This window comes from Pituophis catenifer, unplaced genomic scaffold (assembly GCF_029215685.1).
Source record: "Pituophis catenifer annectens isolate HBS135680 unplaced genomic scaffold, rPitCat1.0.hap2 SCAF_3, whole genome shotgun sequence".
Taxonomy (NCBI): Eukaryota; Metazoa; Chordata; class Lepidosauria; order Squamata; family Colubridae; genus Pituophis; species Pituophis catenifer.
The window spans coordinates 158,523,738-158,542,200 of NW_027256883.1; the positions used below are offsets into that span (position 1 = coordinate 158,523,738).

The window sequence follows — 18,463 nt, forward strand, 5'->3', positions numbered from 1 at the left end:
ATAAGATAATATAGCTGGAAATCATTAAAATTAAAAGGGATGACTATAGAACATGGTTGATGACATAACTGGTGAAGATTCCAACAATTCTTAGTTTCCTAATAAACATTTATATAGATCTGAACTCATGAAGGAAAAAGCCCTATATATCCTAGTTACTTCATGAGATCAAGAAAGAAAAAGAACTCTTGCAAAAAAAAAAATCTTGTTTTGCAAACTGGGTGCCAAATCATTTACATATCTTTGAAACACAGAAATTAGTATGTTTTATTAAATACGGTATAGATTAAGTGGGTCTTTTCATACTCCATAATCAAATTAATATTATAAGCAGAGATGCATTATTCTGTACTAACTCTTTAGAGAACAAGCCAATTTTCTTTTGTAGCAGTATGATTTCACATGATCAGCCAAATGGGTTATTTTTATCAGAACTAAGTTGTAAACATTTATTTTATTTGATAAGATTTTTCCAAGTTCCATTTATGTTTACTATTAAAATAAAATTCTTCACAAATTCCAGCCTTATTTATAGTTATAACTAAAAACTAAGTCAATACATTAAAAACTCTCAAATGAACTGGTGCTCTCTTGATCCTTAGTGAGAATTGATAATTGCCTCTTGACAGTTACAATAGTTCACAAAACAACATAACCTGCTACTTGCGCTGAGTGCTGTAAATTTCAGTCTTCTTCTTCTTCCTCTTCTTCTTCCCCCCTCCCCCTCCTCTTGACATTTCCTCTTCTTCCTCTTCCTCCTCCTCCAAATTATGTTCTTACTAGCTTCAAAATCATGCTCATGCCATTTCAAAAAAAAAAAAAAATTACGAGTAAAAATAACAAAATAGAAATTAGGATATTGTTTCAGGCAATGTCTCCAGTGATAATATTAGGTATGGGACAATTCACCCCATCTTCAACCACTTATGTGCCCAAAATGTTTATAAAAGTTTAAATGGAACAGCAACAGCTTGTGGAAATTCAAGCTGCACTATAATTTTCACAATTGTATATTAATTTTATTATATTAATAATTATATTAATTTTAATCTCATCACTCCTGCAAAGCACATAGGACATCACGCAAGGATTGCGTTGCTCCTGTTTTCGCAAAAAACCCATCTGTCTGAATCTATTACCTAGTTGATATAAAGTATGATTTAATTCATTATAGTTTGATAAATCACTATTGGCTAGGGTGACACTGAGTTAAGTTATAAAAATTTAGTTTAAAAAGCCTACTAGCTGGAATTTCTACAATGTGCTAAGTGAAAATCAAACACACCAACCATATTATGTTAAGGGCCCAATTTCCTGGTGTATTGCTAACTGACCAAGCACCTTTCTTCTAAATATACTTAATCTGGATGTTTTTAGTGTTTTTATTTTTTTTATTGTTTTAAAACGTTTTTAGTATTTTCTTTTCTTTTCTTTCTTTTTTTATAATTTTTATTAATATATTCTATACACCAATACACAAATAAAATATACAATCCTGCCACCATGGTATAATGTGATTGTCCATAAATATAAAGTCATTCCTTTATACATACATATTTGCCATCATATATCTATTCTATCCCACCTTTTCTGGACCCAATCGTACCATAATTTCCAACTGTTATAAAATTCTGAATCTTTTTTACCATTGATCAATCTAGTTAATCTATCTGATTCCGTTTTTAGTATTTTCAATTGTAATCTATTTTTTTGAATTATAAGCCACCCAGTCATTGAGTGAGATGGTCATCAATAGTAATTGAACAAATGAATGAATGAATGATGGTTTAGCACAATGAATGACCTTGATGTAAGAAAGAAACTAGTGTAAAGACACTACAGTACAGTACTAAATGTTATGGTTGTGGGAGGATTTGAGCCTAGCTTTTTCCCAAGCTGTAACCACTGACCTTCCCAATTTCACATCACATTCTGAAATGTGTTTCTGTCAAGTGGGATAAGTACACAGTCATTTTGTTCTCCAGTGGGAGGAGCTGACTGCATCCTGGCCACAGATGGTAGAGATGTCATGAATCTCCTTCGTGATCTGTAAGATGGTTTGTTAGCTTCAGCGGCTGTACCTATTAGCCTACAGAGAACAAAAGCAATGGGGAACAAAGAAGTGTAACTGGCAGTTGTACAAGACTGTGTCTGAAAAAAGGGAAAAGTATCATTTGAATATTCAAACCTGAAGGGAGAGAAGATTTCAATGACAATGAATGAAAACAACTAGTTTCTTTTGGTACTTCTAATGAGCAGTGTGTGTGTGCAGGGCAGCTCATTCTGTTTGGTGCATCCAATCTGTGATGTTGCAAGACACGAGTTCTCATGATAGCCCAGTCATATGGATGTATTGACCTGTGCATAGAAGACCCAAGGGAATTTTACAACAATGTAGCAAGAGAAAGCTTTCACACATGGGAAAAGATGTAAGACGCAGGAGAAAGTAATAACTCAAGCACTCTTGGTAGCAATGCTTATTTATACATTATCCTCTATCCTTCCAAGAAGTCTCTGTAGTTAGAATGGTTAGTCTGTAAGGTTGGGTTCTCATGTCTAGAGTACTGAGACAGATGTCTATTAATATTACAGGTGAGGAGATCATAGCAAAACTGAGAATCAGTCACTAGAGAATCAATCACAACCACAGTTTATGTGTTGCCATAATAGCCAACTTTATGCTATTAGAGCCAGTGAATTCTATCAAAAGAATGGTGCATTAATGAAGAGGAAATGTCTAATATTACTTTATAGGTAGTCCTTGTTTAGCAGCTACGTTATTTAGGACCATTTGCAGTTCCATAGTGATGAAAAAGTAACTTTATGACCAATCCTCGCATTTATGATCTTTGTAGATCTGTAAAGCAGAGGAAAACTGAAGTAAAATCATAAGCTCAGTCGAGGTTTACTTTGCTTAATGACCAAGTCGCTGGTTCCATTTGTGATAACTAAGCAAGGGCTACCGTGTTTCCCCAAAAATAAGACCCTGTCTTATATTTTTTTGAACCCCGAAATAAGTGCTTGGCCTTATTTTCAGGGAGGTCTTATTATGTTGGGGTGCTTGGAACAAGATGGGGCTCCTCTTGCCGTCTTACCTGATTTCCAGCTCTGCGTTTAAATATTTTTGGGGAGGGCTTATTTTAGTGCATGTGCTCAAAAGCCCGATTGGGCTTATTATCAGGGGATGTCTTATTTTCGGGAAAACGGTATCTAATTTGACATTTCTGATTAAAAATAAATAAATAGAGGCAGGTTTCAATATTTTTTCATCCAAATTCAAAGTGAATTTTGAAACACAGACTGCCATGAGAGAATGGAGATTCTATTTTTGGCTTTATTTAGTCCAGGCATGCTCAGGAGACTTATATTTTGAGAAAGCTTCCAGATGTGGGATTGTAGAAAACGCATTTAAGAAATAAAGAATTCAACAATAAGTTAAGCATTCACTCAGGAGAAATATTACAGAATGGCTGCTGTGATTAATAAATGCATCACCATTGTTCAACTGCTGCCTAAAATGTTCCTTAATTCTGATTTCTTTTTCTTGACTAATTAAATATGGAGGTTTTTAAGTTGGCAAAGCAATAGCAAATACAGGCTATATGATACAGGAAAGCACATCTGCAGGCATGTAGACTTTTTGTTTGAAACTTTCAACTCTTTCAACAGAAGTATGTGAGTTTTGTATAATTTAAATAATTACAACAGAGTATACAGCATATTCAGGTATTCAGCATTCTTATACAGGACCTAATCAGCTATAAAAAGTCTTGGTTTAAAATATTGTTGAATATAGAGTGCTCTGATTTATAGTATAGCAATGGTCTATAGTAACTCTTGCAAAACTATATATTATATAAACCAGTTTTCCAGAATGATGTTACGTCTCAAAATTAGTTCCACCTTGAAATTTCAATCTTAAAATATTGTACAGTATCTTTAGCCTCTCCTGGCAAGAACAATAAAGTGCAGAAATAAGTAACACTGAATTAATTCCAACTGCCATACTTAACCCTGCCAAATAAATTTTTAGCAGTATTCCTGTTTCTCTGTTTTTGGCTCTTTTCCTTTGCAGTCTCTCAAATATCCTCTCATCATCATGGGTGTGCATGAAACAGAAAACGAGTTCTGTCCGCAACTTGAAACAAAGCATTACATTCCTGAAGTCAATTTGCCTCATTTCAAGCCAGTCTCGGTTTCATAGAAACAGAGGTCTCTGCAAATTTTGGTCAAAAAGTCAAGATGGCGGCCATGGCAGTGCAACTGAAGCTTGCAACACATTAAAAAATCCAGGCATTGCCGTTACCATCGTTTTGGCTTTTTTGACCACACCCCATAAGTACCACAAGCAGAAAAAAAAAATCTGAATTAATATAGTGAATCCACTTTCAGCAGAAATAAAACTCAGAGCAATTTCAGATGTTTCAGGCATGGAAAATTGGGATCTGGAAGGGCTGCAAAAAACTGGACAACCACAAGATAGCAGCAAAACATTACAGAACGTTCTCAGCTGCCATCTAGTGGTCATTTGTATTTTTGCAGTACAGATGCAGTGCCTTGAAACCAGAAAGAACATCCGTGCCTGGGGTATAGGTATTTTCAAGCAAGGAATGTAAGCAGAAATACGTTGGTTCTGTGTTTTATCTCTCACACAAGACACCAACTTTTCATTTAATTACCTCTTAAGGGCAGGAGTAGAAAAGAAAGGGAAAAAAATAATTAATTCTAGTTGGTCCCAGTTAAGAGACTACTTTCCCCCCTTAAATCTACATCTAAAACTAATCTTGCAGACAATCAGTGATAACTCTGTTCATTCTCGTATTTAAAAATTTACCTGAAATGTACCCATTATTTTTCCCAGCAAACTGCCAAAAAACAAGGTATATTGTGGTTTCTATCTGTTAGCTTAATAATTATCTTAATAAATAATCTTGACGAATATATCTTTTCTTTTATGTACACCGAGAGCATATGCACTAAGACAAATTCCTTGTGTGTCCAATCACACTTGGCCAATAAAGAATTCAATTCTACTCTACTCTACTCTACTCTACTCTACTCTACTCTACTCTACTCTACTCTACTCTACTCATGACAGGAAGTACTGTTCCCCAGAAGATAAGACACCACACAAATATCTCCCTCTGCCCAACTGCCAGCTTTTATATCCTAAATGTAAATTACTTTTACACCAATAGTCCTCAATACAAAATGAAAGAGTGATCATGAGGGATACACACATCCTTGCTCAGCAAAACAACTCTTCTTTTTATGCTTGAAGTTCTAAAATAAAAGAATAGGAGAGCTGCAGTGTACAAGTCAAAACTCAAGATCAAGCATGCCTTTGCAGGAAAATGCCCACATTAATATTACAAAAAAGCATGAACAAGATGCGCATTTCCCACCTGTTTCTGCTTTGCTTAGCAGGCCAACCAGCCATAGCTTTTCTGGATTTGAAATGCACTATGAAATCTGTACAAACAATAGGGGCAAGAAAACGCTGTGTACAGATTGCACGAATGAATCAATGTCACCAAAATGTAAAAAAATCCAAATGAGCCAAATAAACCAAAGCATACCATCAGCATAAAAATTTTGGGGAAAGAAAAAATAATATTGATTTCTACTGGAACAATGGCCTACTTCTGGACATCATCTTCATATTGTCTTTGATCCAGGATGATCAGGTATTGAGGCTCAGCAACTTCATCACTGGCTATACTTGAAAATAGATGAGTCATGGGAATCAGACTTGGGAAAGTCTGGGAGGGTTGGGAGTTAAATCTTACTGCTTTCATATGGTCCAGGGGCTAGATAAGCCCACGTGGAGCTTATTCCACATAAGATCGAACTTATACATTCGGTCAGTAGTTGCTCAGAGAGACTGAAAGGGATAGTCTGATGGTTCTTACCCAGTGTACCTTTCTCAGGTGATTGGGCCAGGGATTATCTCAGTATTGCTTTTTCCACTGACCAAATTGGTCATTGCTTGATACACGTGAGTTGGTATCTTCAATTTCACTTCACTATTGGACATATCTAGGTACTGGGCAGATTGCTGTCAGCAATTGGGAGGGTATGGTAAATGGCTGGCCCTCAGCTGTTTGAGGAAATCCATAAAAATAAGTTTATCACAGGTTTGTTTCACAGTCATCGCTCAGGTCTGAATGACAAAATGTCATAAATTATCTTCCCTAAAAAACAGCATCTTATCAGTTGGGATGCTGTTGGTAGGCAAGAGATGTAACTGGCCAACTGACACTGATTACCCAAAATTGGGGGAGGTTTGTCCCTTACAGTCCCCAGCTAGTTCAGGTAATGAGCAACCTGCATTGTATCAACAGTCCTCTTTTCTTTCTGGCGAAATGCCATGCACACTACCCCAAGTTCAGGCTGATGCCCTTAGGCCTGTCTTCAATGAGTTTCAAAATCTCAAGTTCCAGCATGCACAATTTTATAATGTCTGTCACATCTCTCTTTACCTTCCATTCTAGGCTAAAGGACCAATTACTATAATCTTTCCTTATAGGGAAGATGCTGTATTAATCACACATTTTTCTCTCTTTGCATCTCTTCTTTTTTTAAAAAAGCATAATGATCCATACTATACAAGGTTTAACACTCCAAATGTATTTTCACTATAGATTTGTATAATAATATTATGTTGGCAATCCTATTTGGTTTGCCAATGGTTACAAGCATAGAATTTGCTTTTCTTTTTTTACTTTTTTTTATCCACTGGCACTTGATTTACAAGCCTGTCCTGGTAACACCTTTTTGTTTCTACCACATCCCCATGATGGTGACTTCATCTCATTTTAGTCCATGTATGAGAGATACTTATTCTTTGCTAGGTATCACATCTGACCCAGTCCTAGGCCAGCTTCAAGGTACATCAAATTCATTAGGATCTGTCACGCATTACCTTGGGCAGCAGTGAGGTGAGTAGCCTGACTTGAAACAGAGGTAACACTATTAACCCACTGGGGATAACCCATTTCATGCAGCTATAGTTTCCCGCAAGATAGGTCAGCGTCTCAAGTCGGTGGGGGGAGAGCCCATAGTGTGCACTCCACAATAAGCTTTATATCAGCCCAAATCATGAAATATTTAAATGTAAAATTTTACAACACCATACTATGTAAATCCTCTTATTATTTTAATTATTGAGTCTGTCATCTGCACCTCCATAACTGTCTGGTTTGGCTCTGCAACCAAACAAGACAAACACAGACTTAGTTCAGAGGATAATTAGAACTGCAGAAAAAACAATTGCTACCAACCTGCCTTCCATTGAGGACCTGTATACTGCAGGAGTCAAAAAGAGGGCTGTGAAAATATCTACAGCCTGGACATAAATTGTTTCAACTTCTACTATCAAAAAGACACTATAGAGCATTGCCCTCCAAAACAACTAGACATAAGGACAGTTTTCCCCCCAAATACCATCACTCTGCTTAACAACTAATTCCCACAACACTGTCAAATAATTTACTAAGACCGTATTACTATTGTTCTTCTCTTCCTTACTAATATCTATCCCCACTTATTACTATAACCATGTTGCTTGTATCTTTCTATATTGTTTTTGTTTCCTAGTACGATTTGATAGCTTATTAGTAACCTTGACTATTACTAGGTGTTGTATCTTTTTTTTATTCTTGATGAATGTATTTTATTCTCCTTATGTACACTGAGAGCATATACACCTAAGAGAAATTCCTTGTGTGCCCAATCACACTTGGCCAATAAAGAATTCTATTCTATTACGATTTATTCATTTTCTCAATGCATAGCCACCATCTTTTTGTTTCTTAAACTTAAAAACACCCTGATCTTTGACGAAGATCTTTGGGAAATTGTAGGATATGTTTTCACCCTGAACGAATGCTGCCCTTCAAGAAAAAATAGGAAATCAGCAACCTATTTCTCGCTCCCCTTTTTTTCTCAGCGCTCTTCCAAAAGGAGATAGATATCTTTTTTTTTTTTTTTGGTAAAAAATTTTTATTTTTTATTTTTTTACACAAACAAACACATTATGCATCAATCCTTCCGTGTGTCATCTGTGTTTCTTCAGTAACTTCTTTTTGATTACTCCTCCTATCTTCATTTCTTCCCTTATAATTTCCAGTTCTCTATTACAATATTTCCCTCCCAAGTACAATACAGAGAGATCGATATCTCTGAGCTCTTTGTAGAAGGCTCCTGTTCTTCGGAAATCCATAGCTCGGTATTCTCTTCGCTTGATTATTTTCCCCTACCAAGTGACAAGTAGATCGGTTATTCGGTGTTCTTCGTTAGGGCTGCTCATCGATTCGCTCCGCGGGTAAACACGGTACGGTAGAGCGTGTGCACGTTTTGTTAGCGGCGCAGACGTGGAAGTGCACCGGAGGGGAAGCGAAGCTATTATCATTGGTTCCCACTTGTCACGGTGAAACCAAACAGCCTTTAGGCTTCAGGTACCAAAGCGCTTGGTGGGACGTTGGGAAGAAAAGCCCATCCTTTCCCCGCGTAGCCTGCCAGTTATTATTTATTTTCGTGGCGACAGGAGGGTAAAGAAGAGCATCATTAGCTTCGTATGCTTATTAGGTATAAAATTGATGCCTGGCTTTTTCAACAGAGTTTTTGATAAGGGGGCTCATTCATGTGGAGCTATGCTGGCTGGAGAATTCTGGGAGTTGAAGTCCACAAGTCTTAAAGCTGCCCAGTTTGAAGACCTGATGTGAAGCATATTTTGTCTACTTGCCGTGGTTTTAAACCTGGCAGTGGTAACACAGCAGATTGGTCTAGACTCTAGAATAAATGAAAAGAAAAATGATGTAATAAAGTCTATGAGCAAGAGAAGAATATTATCAGCTCAAAGTGACCAGGTCTTCTGCTGCTTTAACTCAGAAAACAAAAGGTTTAACGCAAGAATGGAGAATGTATTATAATCTTTCAGAGGTTGACCTACAGTTTTGTGCATTTTCTAACACTGGCTACACCAGCTAGGGCTATAATACAGCAACAGGTTGTTGTAGTTATCAAACACAAGGGAGATGATTAAATGGCAAAGCAGAAGGCTAAGGATGCTGGTTTCTGAAGGTTGTTAGAGTCTTTCTATGGACTATGGGAAAGACTAGTTCTGCACTTTTTTCTCCTGTAAAGAGCATAGGTTGTCTGCTTATTGGTTGAATTTTTGGATTATTTCATTTTTTTCTCAGATTTTGGTATGGAGTTTCAAGCTGTGGTGATGGCTGTAGGCGGTGGATCCCGCATGATGGATCTCACCTCAAATATCCCTAAAGCTCTTCTTCCTATTGGTAATAAACCCTTGATCTGGTACCCACTCAACCTGTTGGAACAAGTTGGTTTTGAAGGTAAGCAGCCTTGAATATGATGTTTTGCTCTGTGGAGAAATGACTACAAAAAGTCAAGGACACTATTTGCAGGAGTACTGGGAATGAGCTTTGTCAATAAATCCATGGAATCTGGCACCAGAGCTGGAAGTCAAGTTAATTCAGAATGTTTCATTTGACTTCTAACATGATTTAGAACAGGGGTGTCAAACTTGCGGCCCGCGGGCTGGATATGCACTGGCCATGCCCATGCCTGGTTTAGCGAAGAGGGAAAAAGTCATGACGCCATGACAATGTGAGTTTGACACCCCTGATTTGGAAGAAGGAGGTTATATGATTGAGATCATCTCTGTATTTAAGTAAACATATACAAGCGCTCTACATAAAAAATGTACGCATTGAAATTTTTCTTCTGGGAATTTGATGGGAATATTAACAAAATCAGGGGGCATGATGGCTTAACAGTTAAAGACCCTGAGCTTGTCAGCTGGAAAGCTGACAACCCGTGTTCGAGACTTGAGCGCTGCACAATGGGGTGAGCTCCTGTTTCTGCTCCAGGTCCTGTCCACCTAGCCCCTCGAAAAAATGTAAATGCAAATAGATTAATAGATACCACTTTGGTGGGAAGGTAACAGCATTCTGTGCACCTTTGTTGTATAGCGATGCTGGCCACATGACCATGGAAAATGTCTTCAGACAACTCTGGCTCCCTTGGCTAAGAAATAGATAAGCACCATACTCTGTAGAGTTGGACATGACTGGAGAAGCTTTACATTTTTATCAACAAAATAGAATCAGTTCAGTGTAGTGGTTAAAGCATCTGACTATGAAACTGGCATTAGTTCTAATCTAACTCTAAATGGCCTGATCTAAGTTCTTCCCCTTTTTAAATGGAAATTTTAAATTTGGTTTTAAATTATTGGGGTTTTAAATTTTCAGCCAAATTATTTAATTCGTTTTACTTTATTTTAAATTTTATATTTACATGTTTTATTCTATGGCTGTTCACCGCCCTGAGTCCTTCGGGAGTAGGGCGGTATACAAATTGAAATAATAAATAAATAATAATAAATAACTCAAAGAACATTAAAGTAGTTTTGGAAGGTCTGTGGGAAGCTTCCAAGAAGCAAATTGTGTATGTGGGTGAGAGAGAGAGATTGTATTAATGCCATATTTAATATAAAGGCAGTGTAAATCACCCTTTCCTTCCAAAGGCTTTATATGAACATGCAACCTGTAAAGTCACAATTTAAAGGATTTGACTGATTTTTCTCCAAGCACTTCACTCACTGATATATTTTTCATCCAGAATTTTCATTACTGTATACATGACATTATTTTAAAAATTTCCTTTCAGTATAATTAGCTTGGGTTTACTGATATGGTTTATAATGAATATGTAGTGGGGTAATGCAGTATTTCAGATTTCAAGGTAAAATGGATTCTTGGGAGAATGCACAAATATAGTATCTGTGTATAATTATGTAAAGCATCTTGCTTTTTCCTGGAATTGTGCAGGAAAATTGTACAATCACATAAAAAAGCATGTCATATAGTTGTATAATTAGGCTTGACTATAATATATTTCTACATTTTAATCTACCTCTCCAGTTCTGTTATGCTGATCAACATTTTAACAATTCTTGGCTTAACCCAATGTATGAGACCAATCATTGTATCACCTATGTTTATAACTAGTTTGTGATGAATTATATCATCCATCTGCATTTACAGTCTTCTAAGAAAAGGTCTAAACTGAAGAAGTTTTAATATAAATAATTTTAATCTTAAATGTACTCTCACCTGATTAGTCATGAGGATCAATAATTTTGCATAAATCCCAGAACCATTTTCCTTATGGACTAACATTTTAAATGTACTGTGAATAGTATGGCAGAATAGCAGTTTTATGAATAATGCTCATTAGCTATGGTTACTGTTAAACTCCTGGCCCGTGGGCCGGATGCGTCACGTGCTGGCCACACTCATACCCGGTTTGGCAAAGGGAAAAAAAGTCCTGATACGTCAAGTGACGCCGCCATGATGATGCCATGAGCGTGACACCCCTGATCTTGTTTGTTAAATGTTTTTTTCTAGTACATCATTTTCTTTTTAGGATATTATTTATTACAAATTCTGAAGCGAATAGATTCTTATTCGTAGTAAAGTTTCTAAAACAAAGTTGGCAAAATAGTGTTACAAATAAGCACTAGGATGGGTTTCTATAGGTTGCATCTCTTCTCTGAGCCAAGAATTCTGTATTTTCTTCAGTGTCAAGCAGGAGCTGGGGTAGATGCACTTTATTCTTAAATACCAGGAATAAGTATTCTTTATTAAAGTTGTATTGTGGAGGCTTCAAGGGAAAGTTTTCAGGCAATTTTAAAGCTAGAACAGAGAATGAGCCATGTCTAGTATTGTCATAAATTGTTCCAGTTTAATGAATGATTTTGTCCTTGCAATAGTAAATACACCAATGTCAGATGATAGAAAGCAGTCCATTCTTGAAAATAATTAATTTCAAAGCGGATATATCAAGAAATGCTTAATATGTTAAGAAATGCTTAATATACTTTATAAGGGATGATTATTGACCATTTCCAATTTTGGTGTTTAGTATGTAGTTTGATTGGAGAAAGGATAAAGAGAGAAATAGTAAATGATTTCTGACACAGAGACTAGAACAAGAAATTATTACAAAGACCTTCTACTGCTAAAAGATCCTGTTTTCTTTTGAGTTAACCCATTCTGCCTTTCCCATTCCCATTCCATTTCCTTCAAAGGAAATCAGAGCAATATTTTAGGCTAATTTCCTGAACACATTAGAGTGCTATGAAAATGTAATTTCATTTTCAATACTAGCACATTGCCTTTTACTCTCCCTGCTCTTTGTTTAACAAATGGCTAATCTCAATGTTCTGTCCCCAACCACACGCGCACACATCAACAGACGTTCAAGAGTTAAAGACCAAACCAGCCGGCAAAATCCTTTTCCTTATGATAATGGAACTTGGCAACAACCTAGTGGCTGTCTGCCAAGAGTTTATTATTTACGAAGAGGAGAGATAACTTCTCCCCACTCCTGGTACATCAAAAGAAACAGCTCAATAATTACGGAGTCAATCAAGTCCAGAGATAATCCAGCAAAGTCTATAGCAAAAAGTCCGGCAATGCAGAATGACGTGGAAGCTTTCAGCTTTGTTCGTCACAAGGTTTGACTGGCTACCACGCTCCCTTTTATATCCTGTGGGGTGTGGTCCAGTGACTCAGCCTAATCTCGGGCACGCCTTTTCTTCTGTTGTGCGCGCTTATCTCTGCGACGCTGGCGTGGATCCAGCCAAGACTCATTACCCTCATCACTGTCCATCTGTGGCTGCGTGGACGTGCTTGGCCCCGGCCCTATCTCTTGCCCTTCGGCGGACACCGAAGGCATTGCCAGAGAGGAGGGTCCTGGAGAGGGAGGCCTTGCCAACTCCTCTCCTTCACTCTCGGAGTCCTCTCCTGCCAATGACACATACTCAGGTAACGGAGCCACAACACTCAAATAATTTCCTTCTGCTTTTCTTCCCAGGGCTTTGAGTTTAGAATATCTGGCAACTGGCAAAACGTATTTAACTAGATGTTAGACTTTGCTTATATGTATAGTGCACTTCCTAGAAATCTCCTTTCTGTTAGTTATAAAACTTGTTTTCCTAAGCATTGTTTAGGTCAGATTTCTAACTTCAATAATGCTCAAATGGCTAAACAAAAGATTTCAATCTCCAACACACCAAATTCCAACCATGAGAATTTTTACGAAATTATTTCTTTGAAGTAACTTCAAAACAGAAAAAAAATGTGGAAGAATTTTTCTATTTGGTCTTATACAGATTGGAAAAGAAAACTGACTTAATGAGAAACCACTTGCAAAACTGTCCAACCCAACCCCGTTTCAAAATAAAATTCTTTTAATAAAAAAATGAGTTACGGTATTTCCTAAGAAGTCTGTACTGTTTGAACAGAAGTTTCCCTCTTACTGCCCAAGAGAAATAGACATTAGCTCAAACTTAAAATGTTACTGGCAATACATTCCATACTCAGTGAAGTGATTCTAGGCTTAAAACAACCTAATTCTGAAATATTTCCATTATGAATGGATTTGCCTAGCTGTTCCCTTGTTGATCCAAAACTCCTTTTGGATTTAATTCCAATGCAGATTAGATGTTTTGATCAGTCCTATACAGCATGATTAATGGCAGGGGCTGTGGGAGTTCAAAACATCTGGAGGTTACTATACTAGTCTTTGTTCTAGATCATTCATAATTATAAATTTAATCAGTGGTGGTCTTAGTGCAATTCCCTAGGTGTCCCATTGTTTAGTTTCAGCTATTGTGAAAGTTGGCCATTTATTTCTAATCCAAGGTCTCTGCTCATCAAACAACTACAAATGAATAAAGAATCTTTTACTCTACTGTTAGTTTATTCAGAAAAATGATGAGAGATCTATCAAATGTGTTTTGAGAATCCAAATAAACAGTGCATATGAATTTACTACTATCTACATCCACATTGGGACTCTCTAAAACAGTGTTTCTCAAATTAGCAAATTTAAGATGTATGGACTTCAGTTCCCCCATCTTCCCAAATATACCAGGAATAAATGTTATCCTGAAAAGTCTGTGCTTTCTTAAATCCTTTAAAAAGTTGGTATTGCACTGTCTGTCTCTCTCTCTCTCTCCCTCTCTCTCCCTCTCTCTCTCTCTCTCTCTCTCTCTCTCTCTCTTCCCTCCCTCCCCCCCTCCAAGATCATCTTATCTCCATTTGCTGATTTTAGGAATATGAAATTTTACATGTGAGACTTTTTTTTTAGAACTCTTGGATTAAAACCAATTAAATCAGATGAAAAGGTATTTCAAACTTTTCTGAATGTTACATAGGGAGGCTTATATGTGCTTTTTCAAGAGCCTGATTTAATGGAATTTGAATTCAAAAGACAAAATTCCATCTAGACCAGGGGTGTCAAACTGGTGGCCCATGGGCCGGATGCGTCATGTGCAGGCCACGCCTACCCCAGCTCCACGAATGGGAAAAACGTTGCAAAATGACACATGATGAACGTGGTGCGAGTTTGACACTCTTGATCTAGACAATCTCCTAAAATAAAGAACAAGTTGGTTGCAACCAAAGCTTTGGTGAGGTACTTAAATTTATGTTATTTGCATAAATGTATATTAATTGTGTAATAACATTATACTACATTACACAATTACGTTACACAAATGATGTAAATTAGTACGAATTACATGTTTTTAGATTTAATAGACATTTAAGATTAATAGAGGCTTCCTCCTCCCAACTTTTCCGTTATTCAAGTTGTATTTCCATATTTTTATTAATGTCTAGCTTTGGGTTAAATACATAGAATATATTAGTGACAGAAATGCCAGTTTGACTAATATTTTTTTAGATTTACTATCTTATATTTTGCTTAGGAGTTCTACCTTACAAAAACAAAATTACATTCATTAAAATATCATAAAATATTGTTCTGCAGAAATAATGCTATTTTGTTCAGTAAATTATTTTTGCACATTTTGGCATATAATGAGAATTCTGAAACCTTGAAGAACTTGATCAAATTATTTGAGGACTTTTTGGAAGTTTTACGGCTTTAAAATGATGTAAACTATTTAAACTTTACATTTAAACTTTACATTTACATTTAAAAGTTACATCATTCTAAACTATCTAAAATTAAATCATCTATTCTGAAAAATGTAAACTATTTCATAGATCTATTTATTTTTTCTTTCTTTTCTGAAGAAGTCATTGTGGTTACAACAAAAGATGTTCAGAAAGTGCTAAACTTGGAGACAAAACTGAAGCTGGATATTGTATGTATTGCTGATGATGCAGATATGGGAACTGCAGACTCATTACGGCATATTCATGAGAAAATAAAGGTAATACTACGTATTTAAAAATCATTTTAATTTATCGTAATATGAGTAATGTGTATGTGTAAAATACAGAAATAATTCAACAGATCAGTGTTCACTAAGGAAATTAAACAAACTTTTAAAACACCTAAATACTTTGGGCATAATTGTGTTTAAAAAAATAAATGTACACAAATGCCAGTATTGTTGATAAATTTCTACTGTTATTTCCACTGACTACTTCAAGTTGATCTTACCAAGATTATATCTATGTATGTGCTATCTATCTATCTATCTATCTATCTATCTATCTATCTATCTATCTATCTAATTTCTATGCTGACCATCTCCCCTACAAGGTGATTCTGGGCAGCTAAAATAAATCATCAGTTTGGAGGTGTTTAGAACTTTAGATCTTGCAAAGCATGTATATGTTCCTGAACTCTTATTTGCTGTTGTGTCCAATTCAGTTTTAGGGACAAAATTAACAAATTAAGTCAACCAATGAACAATAATGTAATATGTGCCATATCTTTGAGAAAGTATGAGAGAGAAATCCATTTGCTAAATAATGTTAAAAAATGGATTCATATCTCTATTTAGATTAGCTAATATTAGTACAAAGTATGTTCTCCACCTTGAGTTATTTCTAAAGATAATAAAGGCAGGATACAAACTAACCAACCAACCAGCCACCAATAAATAAATATAAATTCACTATGGATCATAGATTTCCTCTAGGAGACCTAGATTATTTCTATATTCAGTGAGATCTGACTGTTAATACAGAACTGAAACACAGGAATAAAAATAATCAACTTCCTATATATTCTAGGTATGATCCAATTTTTCATTATCCAGGGTGTTAGTGAAACAATGTTGTGTATATGGGTACACTAAAGTGCATGTAAATAAAATTTCATTAGAATATTTCAAGCCAAGTTTGTTGTTTTTTCATGTTTCTTATGTTTTTAATGTTAATATTCAATATTCAATATTTTCTGATCCATATAAATTATATGGATGCTGAGTTAAAATTTTAATTCAATCACTTCTTAATATAAAATTAAATTTAATTATATTGATATGCTTTATCAAAGCATATCAGTAATTTAAATAATTTGAAATCCACATCACTAATATCAAAAAGCAAAGAAATAAAAACAGAGAAAGTGTTAATCTTAGGTCATGAAGTGAACCTGTTGTATCAGATATACTAGCAATAAATTTTTAATCTGAGCTGTGTATCCACATTTGGTATGGCGCAACTGAACCTTATTACCGTTGCTACTGTGAACAGAACTGGTTTTATAAAATTAACATGGTGCTATTTGAGTTCTTGAATAAGGGGGGGAAATGTCTTCTTTTCTGTTTTGGTAGCTTTGCATCCAGCTCATTCAATACTTTGTTTCCTGGCAGAAAGCAATGTGTGAATTTGGGCAATATTTCGTCTGTTTCCTGAGGTTTGGCACCAACATCTGTAGACTCAGGTTATGTGGGAAGGGCCCATGGCATAGCTGTTTCCCATGCTATTATTACTTCTCTTGGGAATAGAAGCGATTTTGGCATGAGAAGGAAACCCACCGTCAGCACTTCCTACATACTCTCACTTCTTTATAAAATTACAAGGAAAAGCCCTGTGCAATTAAGACTAATGATGGGAAATGCTCTTGCTTCTATTCAGTGTGAGCCAGCGACATACAGAACCACAGATATGGCCCAAAACTGTACTGCCTTGGTAAGAAAACTAACCATTTTTGCTGGCATGTGCATAGATAATGTTATGTTGGTTTGGAATATGAAGATGAAAGCTGACACATTTTTTCCCTCTTATCCTGTAAAGATCTTCTCCAATTTATGTCAGTAACTATATTCCAACCAGCTATTAAAATATAGTATTCCAGCAGTATAACAGAGTGGAAAATGTACATTTTCCTGCACTAATAAATGTTTACATGTTTTAATGGAACCCCTAACTAAACCATACAGTTAGATACTATTGTTAGTAGACTTTGACTATGAAGTAATGATAGGTGGTCTGCCTAGTGCTTCCTAAATCCTTCAGAATAAAAGTTACAAAAATGTACCCATGATCCTTCCATAAACAATGAAAAAAAAAAGCAGTAATTTCTTGGAAAAGCTAAGCAATCCAGATTTGCATGCTGGGTACATCTTTTGGAGCCATATTGTGGAAAGTGTGATGTCACAGCAGTGGTCTGTATACTGCTGAGGGTCAGTGATCCATGTAGTTTTGGACAGACAAGTTTAGCGCTTCACTTCCTCTGCTGAAAAACCTTCTTTCCAAATACATGACATAAGAAAGCTCACTGTAATGGCTGGGAGGTGGAATCTGTGCTTCTGGTACATTTGAGATGAGTTTGGTGACCATGGAAAAAAATCATAACTTGTAACAGAGATGTTTTTGGACTGTTGGTGGATTTAAAAACAACCATGAAATATGTGCATAGAGACAAATGGGACGTTTTACTCCTTTGCTTATGAGTTAATTTTGAAATAAATAAATAAATAAATAAATAGAGCATTTCATTTCTTAAAGCAGTTTACCAGACTTCTTTTACTGAGGCTTAACTGACGTTCTTTGAAACACCATGTATATTTCTAAAATAAAAATAACAAGTGCTTTGCCTCACTCACCTCTCTTAACAACACCACAGAGACTTCTATACGACAAAAATAATAATAGTTCAAGGGATTGACAATGGAATAAATAACTGAAAATCATAGGAGTTTTGGTAAGGTCTGTGTCTCAGTGGAATATATGTGAAAATCCTTAGGTCACTATACACAATCCAGAAGCAACCCCCCCCCAAATTTATTATATTGCTCATCCCAGACATGAATTCATTTTGAAGTTCTCTTGTAAACCTGGATCCTATTATGAAGAAGGAATGGTTACAGAGAGGACCACTGTAGGGAATATCAAATTCAAGTTCAATTAAGGTTATGTTAATCCGGTTTTCCTGCATAAACATTTTTCCTCTATGGGCTAGTCAAAGCAATAAATATATTTCCAGCACATATGTGGTAGGGAAGTTGCTCGTCTTGCCAAAGGTCACTATATATATTTGCTGTTCCCTTATTTTAGTTCTGGAAGAGGGTGGAAAAATGTGTGAAGCAGCTAGCTCATCTATAAGGCCCATCTTATAAAATAATGCAATGTGCCCCCATCAAAACTTGGAATGGAATGGC

General features: G+C 36.0%; 1 protein-coding gene across 3 annotated transcripts in view; it reads left to right on the forward strand.

The window, feature by feature from the left end:
* The first annotated feature begins 6,896 nt into the window (after window positions 1-6,896).
* Window positions 6,897-18,463, forward strand: part of EIF2B3 (eukaryotic translation initiation factor 2B subunit gamma) — a 95,495-nt gene continuing 83,928 nt past the window's right edge. For 2 of the 3 annotated variants that reach the window (XM_070939601.1, XM_070939603.1), the window contains exons 1-3: window positions 8,387-8,459; window positions 9,204-9,359; window positions 15,138-15,277. In XM_070939601.1, coding sequence (XP_070795702.1) covers window positions 9,212-9,359; window positions 15,138-15,277 — 288 coding nt within the window. In that variant the 5' untranslated portion in view covers window positions 8,387-8,459; window positions 9,204-9,211. Of the gene's footprint in view, window positions 6,942-8,386; window positions 8,460-9,203; window positions 9,360-15,137; window positions 15,278-18,463 lie in introns of those variants that run through there. The other variant, XM_070939602.1, reaches the window with a different exon arrangement.